This window comes from Podarcis vaucheri (genome assembly GCF_965113315.1).
Source record: "Podarcis vaucheri genome assembly, chromosome: 14".
Classification (NCBI taxonomy): Eukaryota; Metazoa; Chordata; class Lepidosauria; order Squamata; family Lacertidae; genus Podarcis; species Podarcis vaucheri.
In genome coordinates this window covers 15821492-15841353 of record NC_138752.1, presented here as the reverse complement: position 1 = coordinate 15841353, position 19862 = coordinate 15821492, and the positions used below count along the sequence as shown (strand labels likewise).

Genomic DNA, 19862 nt, shown 5'->3' with positions numbered 1-19862 from the left:
ATTTGTTCTTCCAGTATAAGACAAACATTGACCCTCGTCAGTGCAGTCCTATGTATTTGTTATTCAACAGAAAGTTTATTTGAATTCAACAGAGCTTACTGTGTGTGTACAGCCTAAGATCTATATTTATTCTGTGCCTGCTTCCCTTCTCAGGTGTATATAATAAGTTATTTTTGCTATAGAGGCAACAGATTCTAAAGAATCAGTCGTAATGACCACCATAAGATAATATGGATATTATTGCCGCTATGAATAGGTTGGTAACAATTTCGATGCCCTCCTTGTCCACATATCCTTTTAAATAATTTAACACAACTACTGTTGGATCTGTTTTGGCCATTTATACCTTGTCCTCTGATCTGCTTCTGATAAAATTGTCTCCCAGTCTAATTGATAGAACTACCAGTGAAGCCAACAACAAAATGTTGCAGTGTTCCTGTTCACTGCACCAGCCAGCCAGCCAGCCAGCCACGCCTTCCTACACAGCATTTCCCCTCCGACTCAGTTTCCTTTCTGCCGCCTCCATCCCTCCACAAACAACCGGCCGACATTCTGTGACCGCTGCACACATCCCAGTCCCTGAGATTTCAGGGCCCAAATCTGAGGTCTAAAGGTGGTCCCTGGTGATGTCACAGAGGGGGCCAGGCCACGGTGATGTCATTAAGCATGACTGAGCCCTGGAGATGGAGGTTAATTGGGAAAGGGGAGGAGGGGAGGAGAGCCACCGCACCAGAGAGTCTATGCTAGAATTTGCAGCTGGTTACTGCCAAGCAGGAGCCTGCAAGCTGCGTGTGCAATTCTTGTAATAATTTTGGCTTTTGTCAAAGGTACTCTCACCCACCTGGCGATTTGAGTTCTCCCCCTGCCACCTGGGGGACGTGGGTGGCGCTGTGGGTTAAACCACAGAGTCTAGGACTTGCCAGTCAGAAGGTTGGCGGTTCGAATCCCCATGACGGTGTGAGCTCCCGTTGCTCGGTCCCTGCTCCTGCCAACCTAGCAGTTGGAATGCATGTCAAAATGCAAGTAGATAAATAGGTACCGCTCTGGCGGGAAGGTAAATGGCGTTTCCGTGTGCTGCTCTGGTTCACCAGAAGCGGCTTAGTCATGTTGGCCACATGACCCAGAAGCTGTACGCCGGCTTTCTTGGCCAATAAAGTGAGATGAGAGCCGCAACCCCAGAATCGTCCACGACTGGACCTAATGGTCAGGGGCCCCTTTACCTTTACCTGCCACCTGGAGGGGCCATTGCCCTCACTACTGCAACTGCATCCTCAGTGCTGTTGTTGTCTTGTGGCAGCAACACGGGTACAGCCACAGGTGAGGGTGCAGTTGTGATGGCAGGGCCAGGTATGGTGCTAGGGGGAGGGAGTACAGATTGGGGGCGGGGGGAGCTTTTGTGGCAGCAAAATGTCTCAGCCTGGCTCTGATTCCACCATTGCCTCTTTCCTGGCTTATGCACAGACATCAAAGGTTATTCTACTTTCATTGACTTCCGTCTTTGGATAACGTTATGGGACCTCTTAAATCTGCCATAACCTAGGCTCTAAGCATGTCTTCATCTGGCCCTGGCTGAAACTTTCCTGATGTGCAAATGTGATGGCATTTTGACTCGCTGAGCAACAGCCTGAAAACTGGGAATACAGGGAAATAAACGGTGGAGGGATGTTGTGAATGGGTCCCAAGGGGGTTTCAAACTTTTCCCAGCAGCTTCTGACATTCTCCTTCGTGACAGTTTAGGATCTTCCCCTGCAACGAGAGCTGGTGGTGGTCTATATTTGTCGCTTTTGCTCATCGCTGCTGACATCCCTCTCAGAAAGAAGCGGCTGTCTCGTGTTACAGCAAAAAGTCCGCAGTCGCCCATCTAGAAACCTGGCAGAGAACTGCCTTCGTATGAAAATCAAGGTTTGTCAGGAGAGACAAATGTGAAGTTTACTGCTATCTGGGCACCAGAAGAAATTGTGGAATCTTTACACAGAAGGCAAGTTTCAGAACAGCAAGATTCTCCTTTTTTATTATGGTAGATTGAACTGGCGCAGCTGTTCAGTGTAGGAGCGATTGTTTAAAAATGGGTGCCTGAGTCTTGATTCTTATTTTCCATTTTCCTCCTTTTTCCTCCTTGTGCCCTTTCCCTTGTGCGTCTTTTATTTGTGCGTCACGACACTTTTTGCTTCAGCTTAATAAATGCTGCTCAATAAACTTAGACAAGTGTGAGCAATTGGACTGCGGCATAAAAAGATAACGAGAGCATATTTCTGCATGCAGTAGTTTTGAAAGTGCATTCATGCTTTGTAAATTGAAATTACATGTTTGTAAAAAAAAAACACCCGAAACAAAATGTATGGCTTTGTAGTGTAAAGTTTATACTATCGTGAAATTCTCTTAATGGCCTGAATTGGATCCTTGGTCAGCAAGGCCACTGGAAGGCCACTTGTGGTAGAGGGTGAATGGGCACAGCGACAAAACCCAGAGTTGGCAACTTGTTGGGGGACAGAGGTCCATGCCAGTCCTGGAGTCTTAAGTCTCTGTTGCTCACTCCAGGCCTCTTTATAAGGTTATCGGGACTCTCCTCAGGCCAAACACCCTTTTGTTGTTTAGTTGTGTCCGACTCTTCGTGACCCCATGGACCAGAGCACGCCAGGCACTTCTGTCTTCCACTGCCTCCCGCAGTTTGGTCAGACTCATGTTTGTAGCTTCGAGAACAGTATCCAACCATCTCGTCCTCTGTCTTCCCCTTCTCCTTGTGCCCTCCATCTTTCCCCCCATCAGGGTCTTTTCCAGGGAGTCTTCTCTTCTCCTGAGGTGGCCAAAGTATTGGAGCCTCAGCTTCAGGATCTGTCCTTCCAGTGAGCACTCAGGGCTGATTTCCTTCAAAATGGATAGGTTTGATCTTCTTGCAGTCCATGGGACTCTCAAAGGTCTCCTCCAGTGCCATAATTCAAAAGCATCAATTCTTCGGCGATCAGCCTTCTTTATGGTCCAGCTCTCACTTCCATACATCACTACTGGGAAAACCATAGCTTTAACGCCAAACACTCTACTGAGCCACATTTTCCATCAGTCCTGCTTTGCATCCTCTTTGAGTGTTCTTGTGTGGCTACTTGCATGATAGTGGTGGCGTAGGAAGTGGGGTGCAGTGGGTGGGGGACGCCCCGGGTGTCATCACTGAGGGCAGTGAACGTGGGGCCTGGGCCTGCAGTGCACCTGAGCCACACACCTCTCCTGGGGAGTGACGCAGTGGCTCAGGCACCTGCAGGCTCCACGCTGCCCGAAACGGCAATGTGGGGCTTGTGGACTCTGTGGAAGTTCTGCGCAGCGTGCTCTGCCCTGGCTTGCCCCGCCCCATGGACTTCTTGCCCCACCCCCAGGTGCAGGGCATTTGTGCCGCCACGGGCGCCCAAGCAACTAGCTACGCCACTGCATGATAGACAAGAATGTGTTCAAATGAGGAAACAAGCCCATTGCGTGTCCTGTAGTTCCGCACTGATTAATAAACACACCATGAGCGTTTTGGATTATGGGCTTAAACAGGCCATGACTGTACAGTGGTACCTCTGCTTAAGTACTTAATTCGTTCTAGAGGTCTTCTTAACCTGAAACTGTTCTTAACCTGAAGCACCACTTTAGCTAATGGGGCCTCCCGCTGCCGCGACGCCGCCGGAGCATAATTTCTGTTCTCATCCTGAAGCAAAGTTCTCAACCCAAGGTACTATTTCTGGGTTTTTGTTGAAACTGCACTGAAAAGGACTATTTCTGGGTTAGCAGAGTCTGTAACCTGAAGTGTATGTAACCTGAAGCGTATGTAACCCAAGGTACCACTGTATTGGTTACAGATGTGAGCGGTTTGGCTTAGGCCAGTGTTTCCCAACCACTGTTCCGTGGCACACTAGTGTGCCGCGAGATGTTGCCTGGTGTGCCGCGGGAAAAATTAAAAAATTTGAAAGATTTTTTTTTTAAAAAAGTCAAATTTTCGATTGGGGCGCCGTCACTATGACCCCTGGGGTTCCCTCCCTCCCTCCCGCTCGGCGCCTCCCTCCTCCTCCTCCTCCAGGGAGGCCCTTCCTGGCTCTCGGCCAAGGCTTGGTGGCTGCCACTCACTCACTCGCTCGGCCACCCGTCCCTCCATCCCTGCACCCGGCCTCTCCCCCTCTGTCCCCGGCGTGGGGGCTGCCGGGATCCATAGTCCCCTCGCCCTTGGGCTCCGCGCCCGCGCGGGGTGCGCGAACTACGTTTCCCAGCGTGGCCTGGCGGGCCGGGCGTTTTGTTTGAAGCACTCTTCTCCCGGCCATGGAATGAGCGCGGCGGCGGCGGCCGGGCGGGCAGGGGCTCTTCCGCGCAGACCCCGTGCAGCCTGCCTGCGCCCCCGCGGAGATCGGGCGGCAGGATGGAGCCCGGGGATCCCCGCGGAGGCGGAGCGGCGGAGGCGGAGTCTGCCCCCCAGGTAGGGCTGCGTCGGGGGGGTTTATTTTTGCAATGCTGCATCCGCGCCGGAGGGGACGCATCGGACCGCAGGGAGACCCCTTGGCGGGCGTGCAAGGCAATGCATGCGTGCAGGCGTTGCATGGAGTGCAGTGCAATGCAATGGCAACGCGGCGCCCTGCATGCATGCATGCAACTTCCACCGGCGCTCCGGACTTGGCAGGTGAGGGGGGTCCCCATTGGGCGGCAGAGAGAGCCGGGAGGGCGAAGGGGAGCCGGGGGGGAGCAGCGCCGCTCCCCGAGCCGAGCCGGGGGGAAACTTCGACGTCGCTGCGCCGGGTGTTGGAAGCGGAGGCTGGCGGGGGCCCCTCACCTGCAAAACCTGGTCGCCTCTCATATATTTCGTGCATTGCATTCATCGCCCGCTTTCTCCTCCAAGGAGCTCCCGGGGGCGCGCGTGGTTCTCCCTGTGTTATCCTCGCAACAACAGCCCTGCGAGGTGGGTCAGGCGAGTGGCCCAAGGGAGCACCCAGGGATTGTCCTGGCCAGGTGGGGTGATTTGAACCCTGCTCTCTGCCCGGTCTTCGTCCTCATTTAGCCCCCACATGTGCATGACTGTGCATGACTGAGGTTTTCCCCCCTCGTCTTGGCTATGGTGTGAGTCTGTGCTGTTAATTAATGGGGTTCTGCCTTCGGAGAAGATGAGCCAGCCCTCAAGGAGGTGATTATGTAATTTGCTAGCAATTCATGTCCCTCCCGGCGTGACGCTGCGCGCTGACGTCACGGGGCTGTAATGGTGGTGTGCCTCGAGATTTTTTTCATGAAACAAGTGTGCCTTTGCCCAAAAAAGGTTGGGAAACACTGGGTTAGGCATTGGGTGAAACCAGGCTATATCTTGACTCCCGCCCGTCTGCAGGGAGTCAAACTAAGGGCAAACCACCAGAAGGGGGAACCCTTATGACTTACATCAAATAGGGGCAATCCGAGGGGTTCCCATTGGGGTAGTGGCATGGCCCTAGCGCACACCTGGGCTTCAGACAGAATCCACACCCCCAGATCCCTTTATCAGGATGCCCTTATCGAAGAGAGGCAGGCAGAGGCTACAACCCCCCCTCCCTTAAACAAAGGCTTTCCCAGTGCCCAACCTTACAAAGTTGTGATGATGGCTACAAGGCAGGCGAGAGCCCAATGGCAGATGCCAATTCACCAAGTGGAAAAATTCCTACCCGGCCCCAACACCAAGGCGGCCGACATTTCTCCATAGCAAGGTCATGTCAAAGCAAAACTTAAAAAGAGGGTGGATGGGTAAGGAGATCTGGCGTGGAGGCGAGAGTGGGAAGCCACGCCGCGGTTTAAATTACCTGTGGTCATGCCCCCTGCCGGCACGGATTGGCCGGGCAGGGGTGACGTGGCGGGGGTTGGCACGAAGGGAGCGTCAAACTCCCGTCCCTTAGCCGGGTCACTATGAGGGCCCGGGTGAGGGGACCTGTACTAAGGTGAGGGGACCTGTACAAAGGCAAGGTTTTTGTTGTTGCTCTGCCTACGTTTTCTTCTGGCCTTGCCCACCACTGGTCATTAGGCCCCCGAAACATTGCACAGAATGTCTTGTGGCCCCCAGGCTAAGAACAACAACCAAAAATCCCTGATTTCAATCTTTAAGATGCCCCAGGACTTTGGCTTTTTTGCTACACAAAAGTAACTCCTCCTGCTTATTAAAAGTGCCTATACAGTGGTACCTCAGGTTACAGACACTTCAGGTTACAGACTCCGCTAACCCAGAAATAGGACCTTGGGTTAAGAACTTTGCTTCAGGATGAGAACAGAAATCGTGCTCTGGTGGCGCGGCGGCAGCAGGAGGCCCCATTAGCTAAAGTGGTACTGAAGGTTAAGAACAGTTTCAGGTTAAGAACGGACCTCCGGAACGAATTAAGTTCTTAACCCGAGGTACCACTGTATTTTGTTCTTCCTTCCTGTGTCATTGTGGCCACGCAGCTCTCCCTCTGCCTGTTCTGAACATCTTGTGGCATTTTGTTCCTCACTGCTCATAACCCAAACAACTCTCTCTGCAGGATAGATTGGCATCCCGCCTTCTCGCTCCTGCAATGGACACGGGATCCAAAGAGAACGAGGCAGAACCCCCCAGATTCTACCACTTGGAGCTTTATGACTCAGCTGAAGACCTGGAGCTCTTTCCGGAAGAGCCCTTCCGGAGGCGAGATCTGGGCTTGTGCGAAACCAGCAAGACTCAAGGTGCAGAGGAGCAAAGGTTGCCTTCCGTGGGCAACGCAAGAGAGAGCGACAAAGGGGAAGATACATACTGCATTACGTGCTGCGTCCCGATCAGAGCCGATGGTCAGCAGAGTGGCGACCACAGTGAGCACGAGGTCATTCCTCTTAGCAGCGTGGTGGAAATTGCAAAGGTGGGGACAATGAAAAACCAGTCAATCCAGTCTGGAAGGAGGGGCTTTCAGTCGGTTATGATTCACTGGGCCAAAGATTTTGGGTACAATATACAGCTGAGTGATTGGGTGAAATTATGGAAGGAAGGTTTAAAATTTACTGCATGCAATGCCCTAAAGGAAAATGTGACGAAAAGGATGTATAGGTGGTATATTACACCTGTCAAGCTAGCGAAAATGTATAAAGTCAGTAATAAATGTTGGAAATGTAAAGAAAAAGAGGGAACATTTTATCACATGTGGTGGGAGTGTAAAAAGGTGAAATGCTTCTGGGAGATGATATATAATGAGTTGAAAAAAATGTTGAAATATACATTTATAAAGAAACCAGAAGCATTTTTATTGGGCATTGTGGGGAGTGACATAAATAGAAAGGAATGTAAGCTCTTTTTATATGGAATAACAGCAGCAACAATATTATTGGCCCAAAAATGGAAGCAAGAAGAGTTACCGATGATTGAAGAATGGAGGATGAAGTTAATGGACTATGCAGAATTAGATAAACTAACAGGAAGGATTCGAAACTGGCGAGACCAGAAATTCACAGAAGACTGGAGTAAATTTGCAGATTATTTGAAAAGTAATTGTGAAGAACAGACGACGTTTGTAGGGTTGCAAGAAGTTTTGTGAGGAGTATTATTAGAAGTATTGTAAAAATGGAGAAGGGGAAGTATGATTTGTTAAGAGATGTAAAGGCAATATAAAGTTAAGAAATGCATAAGAAGTGGTTAAAACGGTGGATTATCAGAGGTGCTGACGGAAGTCTAAAAAGATTGTATAAGTGATAAGTTTTGTGGTACATTTTATAATTTATATGTTAAAATTAATAAAAAAATATTATATAAAAAAAGGAAGGAGGGGGTTTCTCTTTCCACGATAATCTAGTATGCTAAACACTGTCATTTCTTGAATAGGATGAGTTTCGGAAAAACGTATGCAGACTGGAAGATCAGATCACTCACCTGGAGAGCTTTTCTAGCCACTTGGAGGAAATTTTTATCACCATCGAGGTGAGACATCTTCATGCATTGGAAACCTCAAGAATGGGACCTCAATACTTGATTGTGGGGCTACCTTTGGGTTTGCCAAATGCTGCGATTGGACGGTTGTTGGAGATAGACTATTGCCAGCACATACCGGTAATTCTAGTACTCAAAGGTTGGCACTGGCTGCTCACATGCTACAAGACCGGGTTCAAGGTTCTTGTATTAAGTTAGTAATTTGGACCCAAGATACTTCAAGGATGACCTGATTCCTTACATCCCTGCTCAGTCACAGAGGTCTTCAGGGGAGTCACTGTTAGAAGTCCCCCATGGTGCGTATCCACTAGAAACCACAGGTTGAGGATTATGGGCCAAATTTTATGGGACTTCCTACCAGTTGAGATCAGACAAGCCCCATCCATACTGAACTTCTCCTTAAACTGCCAAACCATGTTAAAATATCTTCTTCTTTGGGGCTGAAATCTGCTCTCCTCCTTCTTCATCTTCAGGCAGATAATGTTTGGGTTGTCTTTGTAAATACCCTTGAAGTTTTGCACCTCTGTTGGTTACTGAATTAATCTACAAAAATGCAAATGCAACATGCTGGCTAATAACTTCGTAAATATATAATCGGTATGATGTCATTCAAAATATATGAATAAGCCACTTCAAAATAATATGTATATCATACAACACATCTCACAAAATATACAAGAAACTGCAAGTTGTTATATGTATCAGAGTCAAACAAAGGTTAAAACAATCAATGAACACCAAACCATCTCTCAACGGAAGGCGTCTCACACAAGTCTCAAAGGAAAACATCTCTAAGCTATGCATTGGTTGTTTGAACCTTTGTTTGACTCTGATACATATAACAACTTGCAGTTACTTGTATTTTTTGTGAGATGTGTTGTATGATATATATATTATTTTGAAGTGGCTTATTCGTATATTTTGAATGACATCATACCGATTATATATTTACTAAGTTATTAGCCAGCATGTTGTGTTTGCCTTTTTGTAGATTGTCCCATTTTGCAATGCAGGGGTTTATGTTTGTTCAGGTTACTGAATTAAGACAGACCCATAAATGAACCGTTGCTGCGTAGTAGATAACAACAACCGACTCCTATGGAGAAACTGCCACTGATTCCAAGAGCAAAGCGCGCTTTGTGTTAATTCAGATTTCTCTGTTTTTAGTGTGGGGTGTCTGGTGGGAAATTTGTGCAGCTGGAAAATCTGCTTCTTAAAAAAAAAAACCTATTATGGCTGAACTGGTATTATAAAATCCGGGCAGGTTTGTCGTGTAGGTCCTTTCGTGGATCTTTTGGGTGGCAACTGCTCAGCAAACCCATTCCAACCCTGAAATGCTCTCTTTCCAGGAGAATTTTGCTAGGCAGGAGCAGAACTTGGAGAGGGGCTACAATGATCTCATGCTGACCCTTGAGCAAAGGTATGAGGAAGTCATGCAGGCTTTGGGGGAAGAAAAGAAGGAGAAGCTGGAAGGATTGTATGAGCAGCTGGTCAGCTGTGGAGGCAACCTGGACACATGTAAAGACCTGATGGAAACCATTGAGGATCTCAGCCAAGGTGAAAATAAAGTGAATGCGATCAAGGTAAGGAGATGTAGGCGATGGGAATGACCAGTGATGAAATGCTTATTTAGTCTTTAACCTCAAATCTGTTTTGTTTTGTTTTGAGAGTCAGTTGATGAATGCAAATGAGATTGTAAGCAAATGAAAATTAAATGAGATTTATTAATTTTATCCCACTTCCCTTAAAGAGTCCTGGAGTCTGTAGTTTGTTAAGAGTGCTGGGAATTGTAGCTCTGTGAGGCGTCTCCTAACAATCAGTACCCTTAAAAAATTGCAGTTCCCAGAATTCTTTAGAGGGAACTGTGATCATAGGCGCCAGGTCTAGGGGGCCCTGGGTGCCAGGGCACCCACCCAAAATTGTGGGTGCTTAGCACCCACAACATGGGACTCTGACGTGACTTCTAGTTTCTACCGAAAGCTATGTCGGAGCCCCAACGCAACCTCCCAGAGGACCTTCGGAGGTCTTGTGAGGACTTGGATGTGACCTTCAAGACCCTGCAAGGTCTCAGAACGACGTCCAAGGCCCTGCCAAACCTCTGAATGTGACTTCTGGTAGAAACTGAGGTTCTGGCAGTTGTTTTCTGCGAAACTCCAAGCGATATTATGAGGATTATACAAATGGCCTACCTGACACATTTTATTCAGCAGTTACTAAAAAGCCTACTGCTTTTTGGTTCTTGAGTGTGTGTGTGTTTAAATAGATGTACCGTATTTTTCCATGTATAAGACTAGGTTTTTAGGTTTAAAATTGGGGCTCGTCTTATACACGGGTAGTGCTGAGGGGTGTTTTCTTAATTTGGAGTCCCCAAAAATTGGGGGGCGTCTTATACATGGGGATGTCTTATACACGGAAAAATACGGTACTTGTTAATTGCCCTGGGAACACTGTGACATTTTATACATAGGATTCTTTGGAAGAAGCCATGTGCTTTCAATATAGGGTACGTACTCGCAAGCCTCTGTCCCAAAGACCGGACCCACAAAGCGGCTTAAGAGAAACTGAAAGGGGAAAAAGCAGCTCTTCTGTAACAAGGACAATCAGAACCATTGTGAGACTGAACATTGGCATTCTCTTAAATGCTGAATTAAAGGAGACACAAGCATTGCTTCAGAAGCTGGTGAAGGCCAGTCTATTGCAGGGTAAATGAATTTCTCCAACACCGAATATTTTGAGGGTGGGGAGAGCTGAGCCCAGGGCTTTTTTTCAGCTGGAATTCAACAGAACCCGGTTCTGGCACCCCTCAGGTGGGTGCCATTATAAGAGAGCAAGGAAAGCGTTCATGCTGAGGTCCAGGACCTGTTTCTCTAGAAAAACAGAACTGGCTAAGCTCCATTGAATTTGATGGGGTGCTTCTGATTGAAGATAGGCACAATGGTTTTACAGCGGTGCCTCACAAGACGAAAATAATCCGTTCTGTGATTCTCTTCGTCTAGCGGTTTTTTCATCTTGCGAAGCAAGCCCATTGATGGATTAGCGGATTAGCGCTATTAGCGGCTTTTAGCGGCTTATCTGCTGATCGGATCAGCTGATAAGCGGCTTAGCGGCTTAGAAAAAGGGGGGAAAGGAAAAAAAAACCCGCAGGAACTCGCAAGACATTTTCGTCTTGCGAAGCAAGCCCATAGGAGATTCGTTTTGCGAAGCACCTCCAAAACGGAAAACTCTTTCGTCTAGCGAGTTTTCCGTCTTGCGAGGCATTCGTCTTGTGGGGCACCACTGTACTTGGCATTGTAGGGGAGGACATTAACAGACAGGACTGTAAATTATTTTTATATGCAATAATGGCAGCAAGAATATTATTGGCACAAAAATGGAAGCAAGAAGAATTACCGGCGAAAGAAGAGCGGCAAATGAAATTAATGGACTATGCAGAATGAGATAAATTAACAGGAAGGAGTCGAAACCTGCGGAACCAGAGATTCTTAGAAGACTGGAGTAAATATTTGAACTATTTGGAAAGCAATTGCAATAAAGAGATCACGCTAGTAGGACCGCAAGAAGTTATGTAAGGAGGATTAGGTGAAATATTGCAAGGAAGACTATGAAGAGAACTATTAGTTAATGATAATTAAAATTAACAGAGAAATTAAGAAATGCAGAATAAGTGATAAAGAATGGGAAATCTTCAGAGGTTGTTGACGGAAGTCCAAAATATTGTATAAGACCAGAAATTATGCTAAATGACTGTTGGAAATGATATGCTAAAATTAATAAAAATGTATAATAATTAAAAGAAGAAGATAGGCGCAATGGGGTTGAATCCCTGCTTCCAATCAGATCAGAGCAGCACAAAGTGTCACAAATTACCGTATTTTTCACCCTATAGGACGCACTGGCTATTAGGACGCACCTTGTTTTTTTTTGGGGGGGATAAATAATAAAAAAATTATTTCCCCCCCCCAGCCGCAGGGCTGGGGCGGGGGAAGCCCAAGCTTCCCACGACCCCAGCCCCCAGAACAGGCTTCTATCCGCAAGCCTTGCGATCCCGGCGGCAACTCCCGCCAGGCTCACAAGGCTTGTGGACACCTGCGCAAAGCACAGGGCGCCCTCCAGAGGGCGCCCCGTGCTTCGGGCTGCAGGCTGCTACCCGCAAGCCTTGCAAGCCCATGGGAACTCCTGCCGGGCTTGCAAGGCTTGCGGATAACTTCCTGAAGCTTGGAGAGCGAGAGGGGTCGGTGCGCAACGATGACGCTCGTTCTCCAGGCTTCAGCGAAAGCCTGCATTCGCCCCATAGGACGCACACACATTTCCCCTTCATTTTTGGAGGGGAAAAAGTGCGTCCTATAGGGCGAAAAATATGGTATACTGATGATAAACGTAGCACAACCGAAACCGAAACGCATCAGCAAGTGGTTGTTGAGACACACACACACAGAGAGTGAATTGATTTGATGAATGGGTTTAATATTGACTTGCTGAAAGGTGACAGAAATCTCCTGCATTTTGATTCATGAATCCAGCCAGCGGACCAAGTTTTGAGAAAAGCCCTTTTATAGACAGGTACTTCAGTTCAGAACATAGCAGGGGATTTGCAATTCCTGTGAGTGATCACCGTAATTTTGCTCTGTCGTGTAGCCGGAGTGCAAGTGGGGGGGGGAGAGAAAGAAGGCTTTTTATATAACAATCGCAGCAATCTTTGAGAAGGAGATAAAAGAAGAAATTGCATTTTACCTAAGAGTCCTCCACAATGGCTCTCTTTGCTATTTTTAGCAGCACCTTTATTCTCTTTTAATTTGAATTGGAGGAAAGGAAGGCTGTCTTCCAAATAATAACACCCCCCCAATAAAACTTTCCAAGCTGTGCCAGGCCAGAAGAGAACCCTGAAGATTATATCTAAATTTAGTCCCTCATCTGCACTATACCTTTAAATCACTTTAAACTGTTATGGCTTCCCCCAAAGAATGCTGGGAACTGCTTTTCTTAAGAGTGCTGAGAGGTGTTAGAAGACAATCATCATCATCATCATCTATATTATTTATACCCCAGCCACTCTGGGCGGCTTCCAACAAAAGATTAAAAATGGGTGGGGTATAAATAATAAAGATATTATTATTATTATTATTATTATTATTATTATTATTATAACGGCTGCTCAGAACTTTAGCAAACTTCATGGAAGCATGCCTTCCTTGACAAGCCAAAATAAAGTATGGTAGTAGTTTTCACCAAAATTGGAAATAAATATATGATAAGTGGATTAGAAAGAAGAAATGTGTCACTTTTCAGCACTTTTTAACCTGCTGAACTTGTGGTAATTTTATTATATCTGTTTGAAATTCGGCATATCGTAGACCTCTTCAGGCAAATCATGTATGTCAAGTTCCAAGTTATTAGATCAACAGATGCCATTTTTATGAACAATAGTATTTTGTGGTTAAATGGCAAAACCTTTGTTGTTGCTGTTGCATACCTTAACATTCCTGTGCCCCTTTAATTTTGATTATAATGTGTTCCTATCATTAAACCACCTTTTTCTCCTCCTTCTCCTTCTCTCTCTCTCTCTCTCTGCCTCTCTTGTCTACAGGCCGCAGTAGCGACAAGCCACAGGTAATATCAAGCCCTGAATTCGTAGTTCCTCACCCTCCTGCGTACTTAAGATGAATATACTGAATATCTTTCTTATGCTTCAGAGCCTGTGTCCATCCCTTATGTTTATTACAAATGGATCAGGGTGAAAGACATGGTTTCCCCCCAGCTTTTATCCACACAACAACTTGTGAGATAGCTTGGGTTGAGAGTCGTTGTCACCATCCCATGGTCACAAAGTGAACTTTTAACGATTGTGTTTGCATCCCCTCCAACATTTCTCCAATGAAAATAGGGACGTCCCATTCCATAATGATAATTTTACTATTTATACCCCACACATCTTACTGGGTTGCCCCAGCCACTCTGGGCAACTTCCAACACATATAAAAACACACAACTTCCCTATAGAGGGTTGTCTTCAGACGGCTCGGGGGTTGGATAACTCCATACCCTCTAACATTTCTCCGATGAAAATAGGGACATCCTAAGGAAAAGTGACACGGGTGGCGCTGTGGGTTAAACTACAGAGCCTAGGACTTGCCAATCAGAAGGTCAGCGGTTCGAATCCCTGCGACGGGGTGAGCTCCCGTTGCTCGGTCCCTGCTCCTGCCAACCTAGCAGTTGGAAAGCATGTCAAATTGCAAGTAGATAAATAGGTACCGCTCCGGCGGGAAGGTAAACAGCGTTTCCATGCACTGCTCTGGTTTGCCAGAAGCAGCTTGGTCATGCTGGCCACATGACCCGGAAGCTGTATGCCGGCTCCCTCAGCCAATAAAGCAAGATGAGCGCCGCAACCCCAGAGTCGGTCATGACTGGACCTAATGGTCAGGGGTCCCTTTACCTTTACCTTTAAGGAAAAGTGGGGCATTCCGGGATCAAATCAGAAACCGGGATGACTTCTCTAAATCTGGGATGTCCCTGAAAATAGGGACACTTGGAGGGTCTGTGTTTGATTTGTGGTTCCAATATTGTCCAATTGCAGCCTTACTCAACCTCCTGGTACCCTCCAAATGTTTTGAACTACAATTTCCATCATCCCTGGCCATTGGCCATGCTGGGGCTAGCAGGAGGTGTAGGCCAAAATATCTGGAGGGCATCAAGTTTGGGAAGGCCATATTGTGTTTGGTAAATTGTGGGTGAACATAGCAGATGACACAGCAATTCTTCAAACAGCTCTTGTTTATTCAGAGGCCAGAACAGAACTGAACTGAAGGGTTCAGTCAGCCTGCTTATATAGAGCTCCAGTACAACGTAACTGTAACAATTTTCTAAAACTATCCAATCACTGAACGTCATTTTCGATCCCTTATTTGCATAACTATCTACAGTATCCCCCTGCTGGCCCAGGGTGAGAACTTCAGTACATAACAGTATTGCTCTTTCTTTTGTAATTTGTTTTAAGTATTCATCTGACAGAAGAATGGGACAGAAGCATTAAATAGCAGCTAAGAAACTCAACTTTCCAAGTGTCAGTCCTTATGTAGCTTAGGTTGCCACCATTCATGGGCATATCACCAGGCGTGAATAGCAGAAGTACAAAAATTATTTAGGGGGGGGAATTACTAAAGGTGGCTGGGGGGAATGCCTCCCAGTAGTCCCGTGAGGACTGAGCATGCTCAGTGGACACAGAATGCTAACTGATCGCTGAGTGGAGAAGAGAAAACCATGAGAGATGGGGGAAAGGAATGGAGTATTCTGAACAGGGGCAGTCCATACTGCAACATATTGTTGCAGATCCCACTTGTATACCATACATAATAATGATGAGGATGATTTTGACATAACGGATTTATATCTATCTCTAACACACACAAACACGCACACATGAAAAAATATGAGACATTAATATATAGCCAAGCTCTTAGAGTTGCTGTCTTACTCTCCATTTCTCTGGCACTTGCAGATTGGTCGACTTCTTGAAAAAGGACGTGGATATAGATCTTTCAGTGCCGACAAACTTTGAAGCCCGGGTCATAGATTTCTCTGATATTCAGGAGCTAATGGACTCCATTAATTCAGTCCCTGGTATTTTCATTGTATTTATTTCTGGTTTCTATCTGGTCCTCAGAATTCTCCCCCGTCCATACCCCTTACTGGCTTTGCTTGTGCCCCATTGATTTCTGCCTGGCTGAAAAGTGTCTTTGAACTCAATGTTTAGGAAAGTTTTTAATGTCTGATGTTTTATTGTGCTTTTAGTTCTGTTGGGAGCCACCCAGGGTGGCTGGGGAAACCCAGCCAGATGGGCGGGGTATAAATAAATTGTTGTTGTTGTTGTTGTTGTTACAATAATACCTCTTCCTTGTCTGAATGGAAGAAAGAGCTGGGGTGGGTGGGTGCGTAGAAACTAATCTATTGTACAAAGCGAAAATTTACATATATTGCTCCACCCACTTTTGTCTCTAGCCACACCCACCACTGTCATGTGGCCCTCGGGAGATTGCCCAAAAAGAAGTGTGGCCCTTGGTGGTTCTCCCCACCATCAGCTTGGTGTCGACTAAATACTAAACCAGGCAGACAACTAGCATAAAAGATAAAGCAATTTCTTCTGTTAAGTGGCGTTGCTTATCTTTGGAATTCACCATGTGAATTCTGTTTAAGAGATTATTTTTTCCCCTTCCGCCCTCCCTGTTCCAGTTCCTTTGCCTCCTTGTGCACCAGTAATGAACACCCAGGATCCCAATTCTGCTACTGGTACGTCCGTGAGAGTCTGCTGGAGCTTCTTTTCAGAAGATATTGTCGAAAGCTACCAGCTGTACTACAAACGAGTGAGCAACGAGACATCAAAAGAGGAGCAGGACGGTAAGGCTGCCTATACGCCATGACCATAGCTGTCAACCGCCCCTTATTTGGTGGGAAACTCCCTTATCCCAGCACCATGTCCCACTGCTGTCCCTTATTGATGGATGTCCCTTAAATTTCCTGGGTTTCAAAGGAAGCAGCTCCTCTCCCTCCCTCCCTGCCGGCCAGGGAGGAGGGAGGCTCCAACTGTGTTGTTTGGCTGCCCGGCCCGGCCCCCTCCGGCCTCCTCTCACCAGCCTTGGCCCCCAGGAGCCCCTCCCCACTGGGACTGGCGGGAGCCTTGGGCTCTTCCGCTGCCATCCTCCTCGCGGCCGCCGAACTGAGCATCTCTGTCTAGGGTAGCATCTTCGTAGCTTGGACTTCGTTTTGCGCGAAAAGTGGTTGCTGCTTGTAGTTTTTTAATTGCAGTGTTTCATCGGCTGGTGTCTTGAGCAGCAACCTCTGGAAACAAAGGGCTAAAAACCAGCGCTGCTCTCCAAAATTATCTGGTCCCTTTTAACTTCGAATTTCAGGTGGTTGACTAAAATCCCTTATTTTGGCTGCTGATCCCTTATTTTCAAGGCTTCTGGTCCCTTATTTTCAAATCTGTAAGTTGACAGCTGTGGCCATGACTGTCCTCAAAGAATTCTGGGAACTTTAGTTTCCCACACACAGAGCTAGAATTTCAAGCACCTGTCAAGGTGGTTGTCCGGGGTCCTGAAACAACAGTCCTGAAACCTTTTTAAAAACTGGTGGGCCAGTAGGAAAATACAAAGCATTATCTTTGTTTTTATTTGAAAATTAAATCTAGCTGAGAGGCTCCCACCACTGAACTATGAAATGGTGCAGCAGATATTGAAAGGGTTCCTGCTTAGAAGCGAGTTTCGGAAAATGCCATTTTAAAATAACTTTCTAAATCTTCCGCTTTCTCCCTGCAGCGTTTATGCTAAACGTGAAAGAAACATATTGCACAGTTACTAACCTGGCGCCGAACGCGCAGTATGAGTTTTGGGTGAAAGCCCTCAACAGAGCCGGGGTCGGCTCAGCGAGTGAACGAGCTGTTTATATCACAGGTAAATGCACTTCAGATTTTGAATGGCTTTTGACATTCACCTTTTCCTGAGTTTTGAACGAAGCAAAGTCTACACAAGTGGGGCGTGAACCAGCTAAAGTTTGTTGAACTCTGCAAGTTTTTTTATTTATCTCAAATAGTTACATCCCACCAGAGCTGCTTACAAAAACAAAACAACACTATAAAAGCCTTTTCTAGAAGATAATTTGGCACGCAATCACACTTCAACTTCTGTTGAAGATCCTTTTATGCCAACACGCCTAAAGGGTAAAGTTAAAGGGATCCCTGACCGTTAGGTCCAGTCGTGACCGACTCTGGGGTTGCGGCATTTATCTTGCTTTATTGGCTGAGGGAGCCGGCGTACAGCTTCTGGGTCATGTGGCCAGCATGACTAAGCCACTTCTGGCGAACCAGAGCACCGCACGGAAACGCCGTTTACCTTCCCGCCGGAGTGGTACCTATTTATCTACTTGGACTTTTGATGTGCTTTTGAACTGCTAGGTTGGCAGGAGCAGGGACCGAGCAACGGGAGCTCACCCCGTCGTGGGGATTCGAACCGCCGACCTTCTGATCGGCAAGTCCTAGGCTCTGCGGTTTAACCCACAGCGGCACCTACATCCCACAGGCCTACTCAGCTTAAATTTTCTCAAGATTAGCCAGTCATTTTAATGACAATTTTGTACTGCATGTATAGTATTTTATTTTTGTTTATATATTTATGGATATTAATAATTGTATTATTTATTGGTTTGTTTTTGTTTTTATTATTTATTTTCTGGGGGGTTTTATATTGTGATTTTATGTTGTGCGATCTACAGGTATAGGGCAGGCGGTATACAAATTTAATAAAGAAATAAAAATAAGAAATGAATAGATATTTTAAAAGATTATATCCCGCTTTTTAATCATCTGGGTCTCAAAGCAGCTTATGACGATAAAAAATATACAAAATGTAAAACATCTATTAAACTTCAAGCACTTTAAACCTCAGAAATTTAAAATCTCAATAATGGAAACAAAAACATGAGGAGAGGAAATTTTAAAACATTAAATAAGAATTCATGATGCAAAGACCACCTGAAATGAAATTGTTTTAACCAGGAGCCTGAACTTTAGCAGGGATGGTGCCTGCCTGATTTCTAGTGGGAGGGAGTTCCAAATGCTTCATCATATTTGCATAAAGTGCTGAATACCGCCTTGATATTTTACATGAGATGGTGGAATATAAATACTGCGATGAAATAAAGGAATAAATGAATGTAAATATTCAGCAGGGGAGGGGCGCAAGAAGAAGTGATCATCTGAGAGGATGCTGAAAGCCCAACCATTGTGGAGGGGCTGATCTGTTTGTGTGTGTGTGTGTGTGTGTGTGTCTTTGATCTTTGTTTTGAAGTTAATCAATGAAAACCTTAATAACACTTTTAAAAGACAAACCCTCATATTTTATCTCATAACCAAATGGCTCAGGAAAAAAATATTTATCTGCTTCTTCTTTTTTTAAAAGCTCCTTTGGCACCTGTCCTCAAAAGGAAGGAGATCCAGAGCTGTGAACACGCAGCGCTGGTGCGCTGGGAATCTGGGAACACAAATCCTGTTGACTCCTACACTGCTGAATTGTCCAAGCTGACAGATGGAGAGGATGGGAACATCATTACTGAGTGAGCTGCATAGTAATAGATGCATGCAATGCTGCGGTTTAGCTCGGGCCATGTCTTTCAAAACGCCCAGAGAGCCAAGGGGAAGGATGGAGTTTTGAGCTAAGGGTTAGCAAACTTCATTCCTGATAAGGCCTGGGAGTCTGCATACAAGGCAAAAAGCTTCTCTACAGCAGTCTCCTGGGTCATAGCTGTTTCTCTTAAAAAGGCCACATGCCTTTTTTATGGTATCCACCGTATTTTTTGCTCTATAAGACACACTTTTTCTCCCCTAAAAAGTAAGGGGAAATGTGTGTGCGTCTTATGGAGCGAATGCAGGCTGCACATCTATCCCAGAAGCCAGAACAGCAAGAGGGATCGTTGCTTTCGCAGCGATCCCTCTTGCTGTTCTGGCTTCTGGGATTCAGAATATTTTTTTTCTTGTTTTCCTCCTCCAAAAACTAGGTGTGTCTTATGGTCTGGTGCGTCTTATAGAGCGAAAAATATGGTAGTTGATAATACATACATTACAGTAGGTGCACAGGGACGCGGGTGGCACTGTGGTCTAAACCATTGAGCCTCTTGGGCTTGCCGGTCGGAAGGTCGGCGGTTTGAATCCCCACAACGTGGTGAGCTCCCATTGCTCAGTTCTGCCAACCTAGCAGTTTGAAAGCACACCAGCACAAGTAGATAAATTGGTACCACTGTGGCGGGAAGGTAAACAGCATTTCCATTCGCTCTGGCTTCCATCACGGTGTCCCGTTGTGCCAGAAGCGGTTTAGTCCTGCTGGCCACGTGACCCGGAAAGCTGTCTGTGGACAAACACCGGCTCCCTCGGCCTGAAGCGAGTTGAGCGCCACAACCCCATAGTCACCTTTGACTGGACTTAACTGTC

General features: G+C 46.4%; 1 protein-coding gene across 2 annotated transcripts in view; it reads left to right on the top strand.

Moving 5' to 3' along the window:
- Positions 1–702: 702 nt before the first annotated feature.
- Positions 703–19862, top strand: part of FSD2 (fibronectin type III and SPRY domain containing 2) — a 29337-nt gene continuing 10177 nt past the window's right edge. The window contains exons 1-10 of one of the 2 annotated variants that reach the window (XM_082198500.1): positions 703–827; positions 1733–1978; positions 6486–6836; positions 7790–7885; positions 9244–9477; positions 13479–13501; positions 15387–15508; positions 16118–16282; positions 17200–17334; positions 18838–18991. In XM_082198500.1, the coding sequence (XP_082054626.1) occupies positions 6519–6836; positions 7790–7885; positions 9244–9477; positions 13479–13501; positions 15387–15508; positions 16118–16282; positions 17200–17334; positions 18838–18991 (1247 nt within the window). In that variant the 5' untranslated portion in view covers positions 703–827; positions 1733–1978; positions 6486–6518. The remainder of the gene's footprint in view (positions 828–1732; positions 1979–6485; positions 6837–7789; positions 7886–9243; positions 9478–13478; positions 13502–15386; positions 15509–16117; positions 16283–17199; positions 17335–18837; positions 18992–19862) is intronic. The other variant, XM_082198501.1, reaches the window with a different exon arrangement.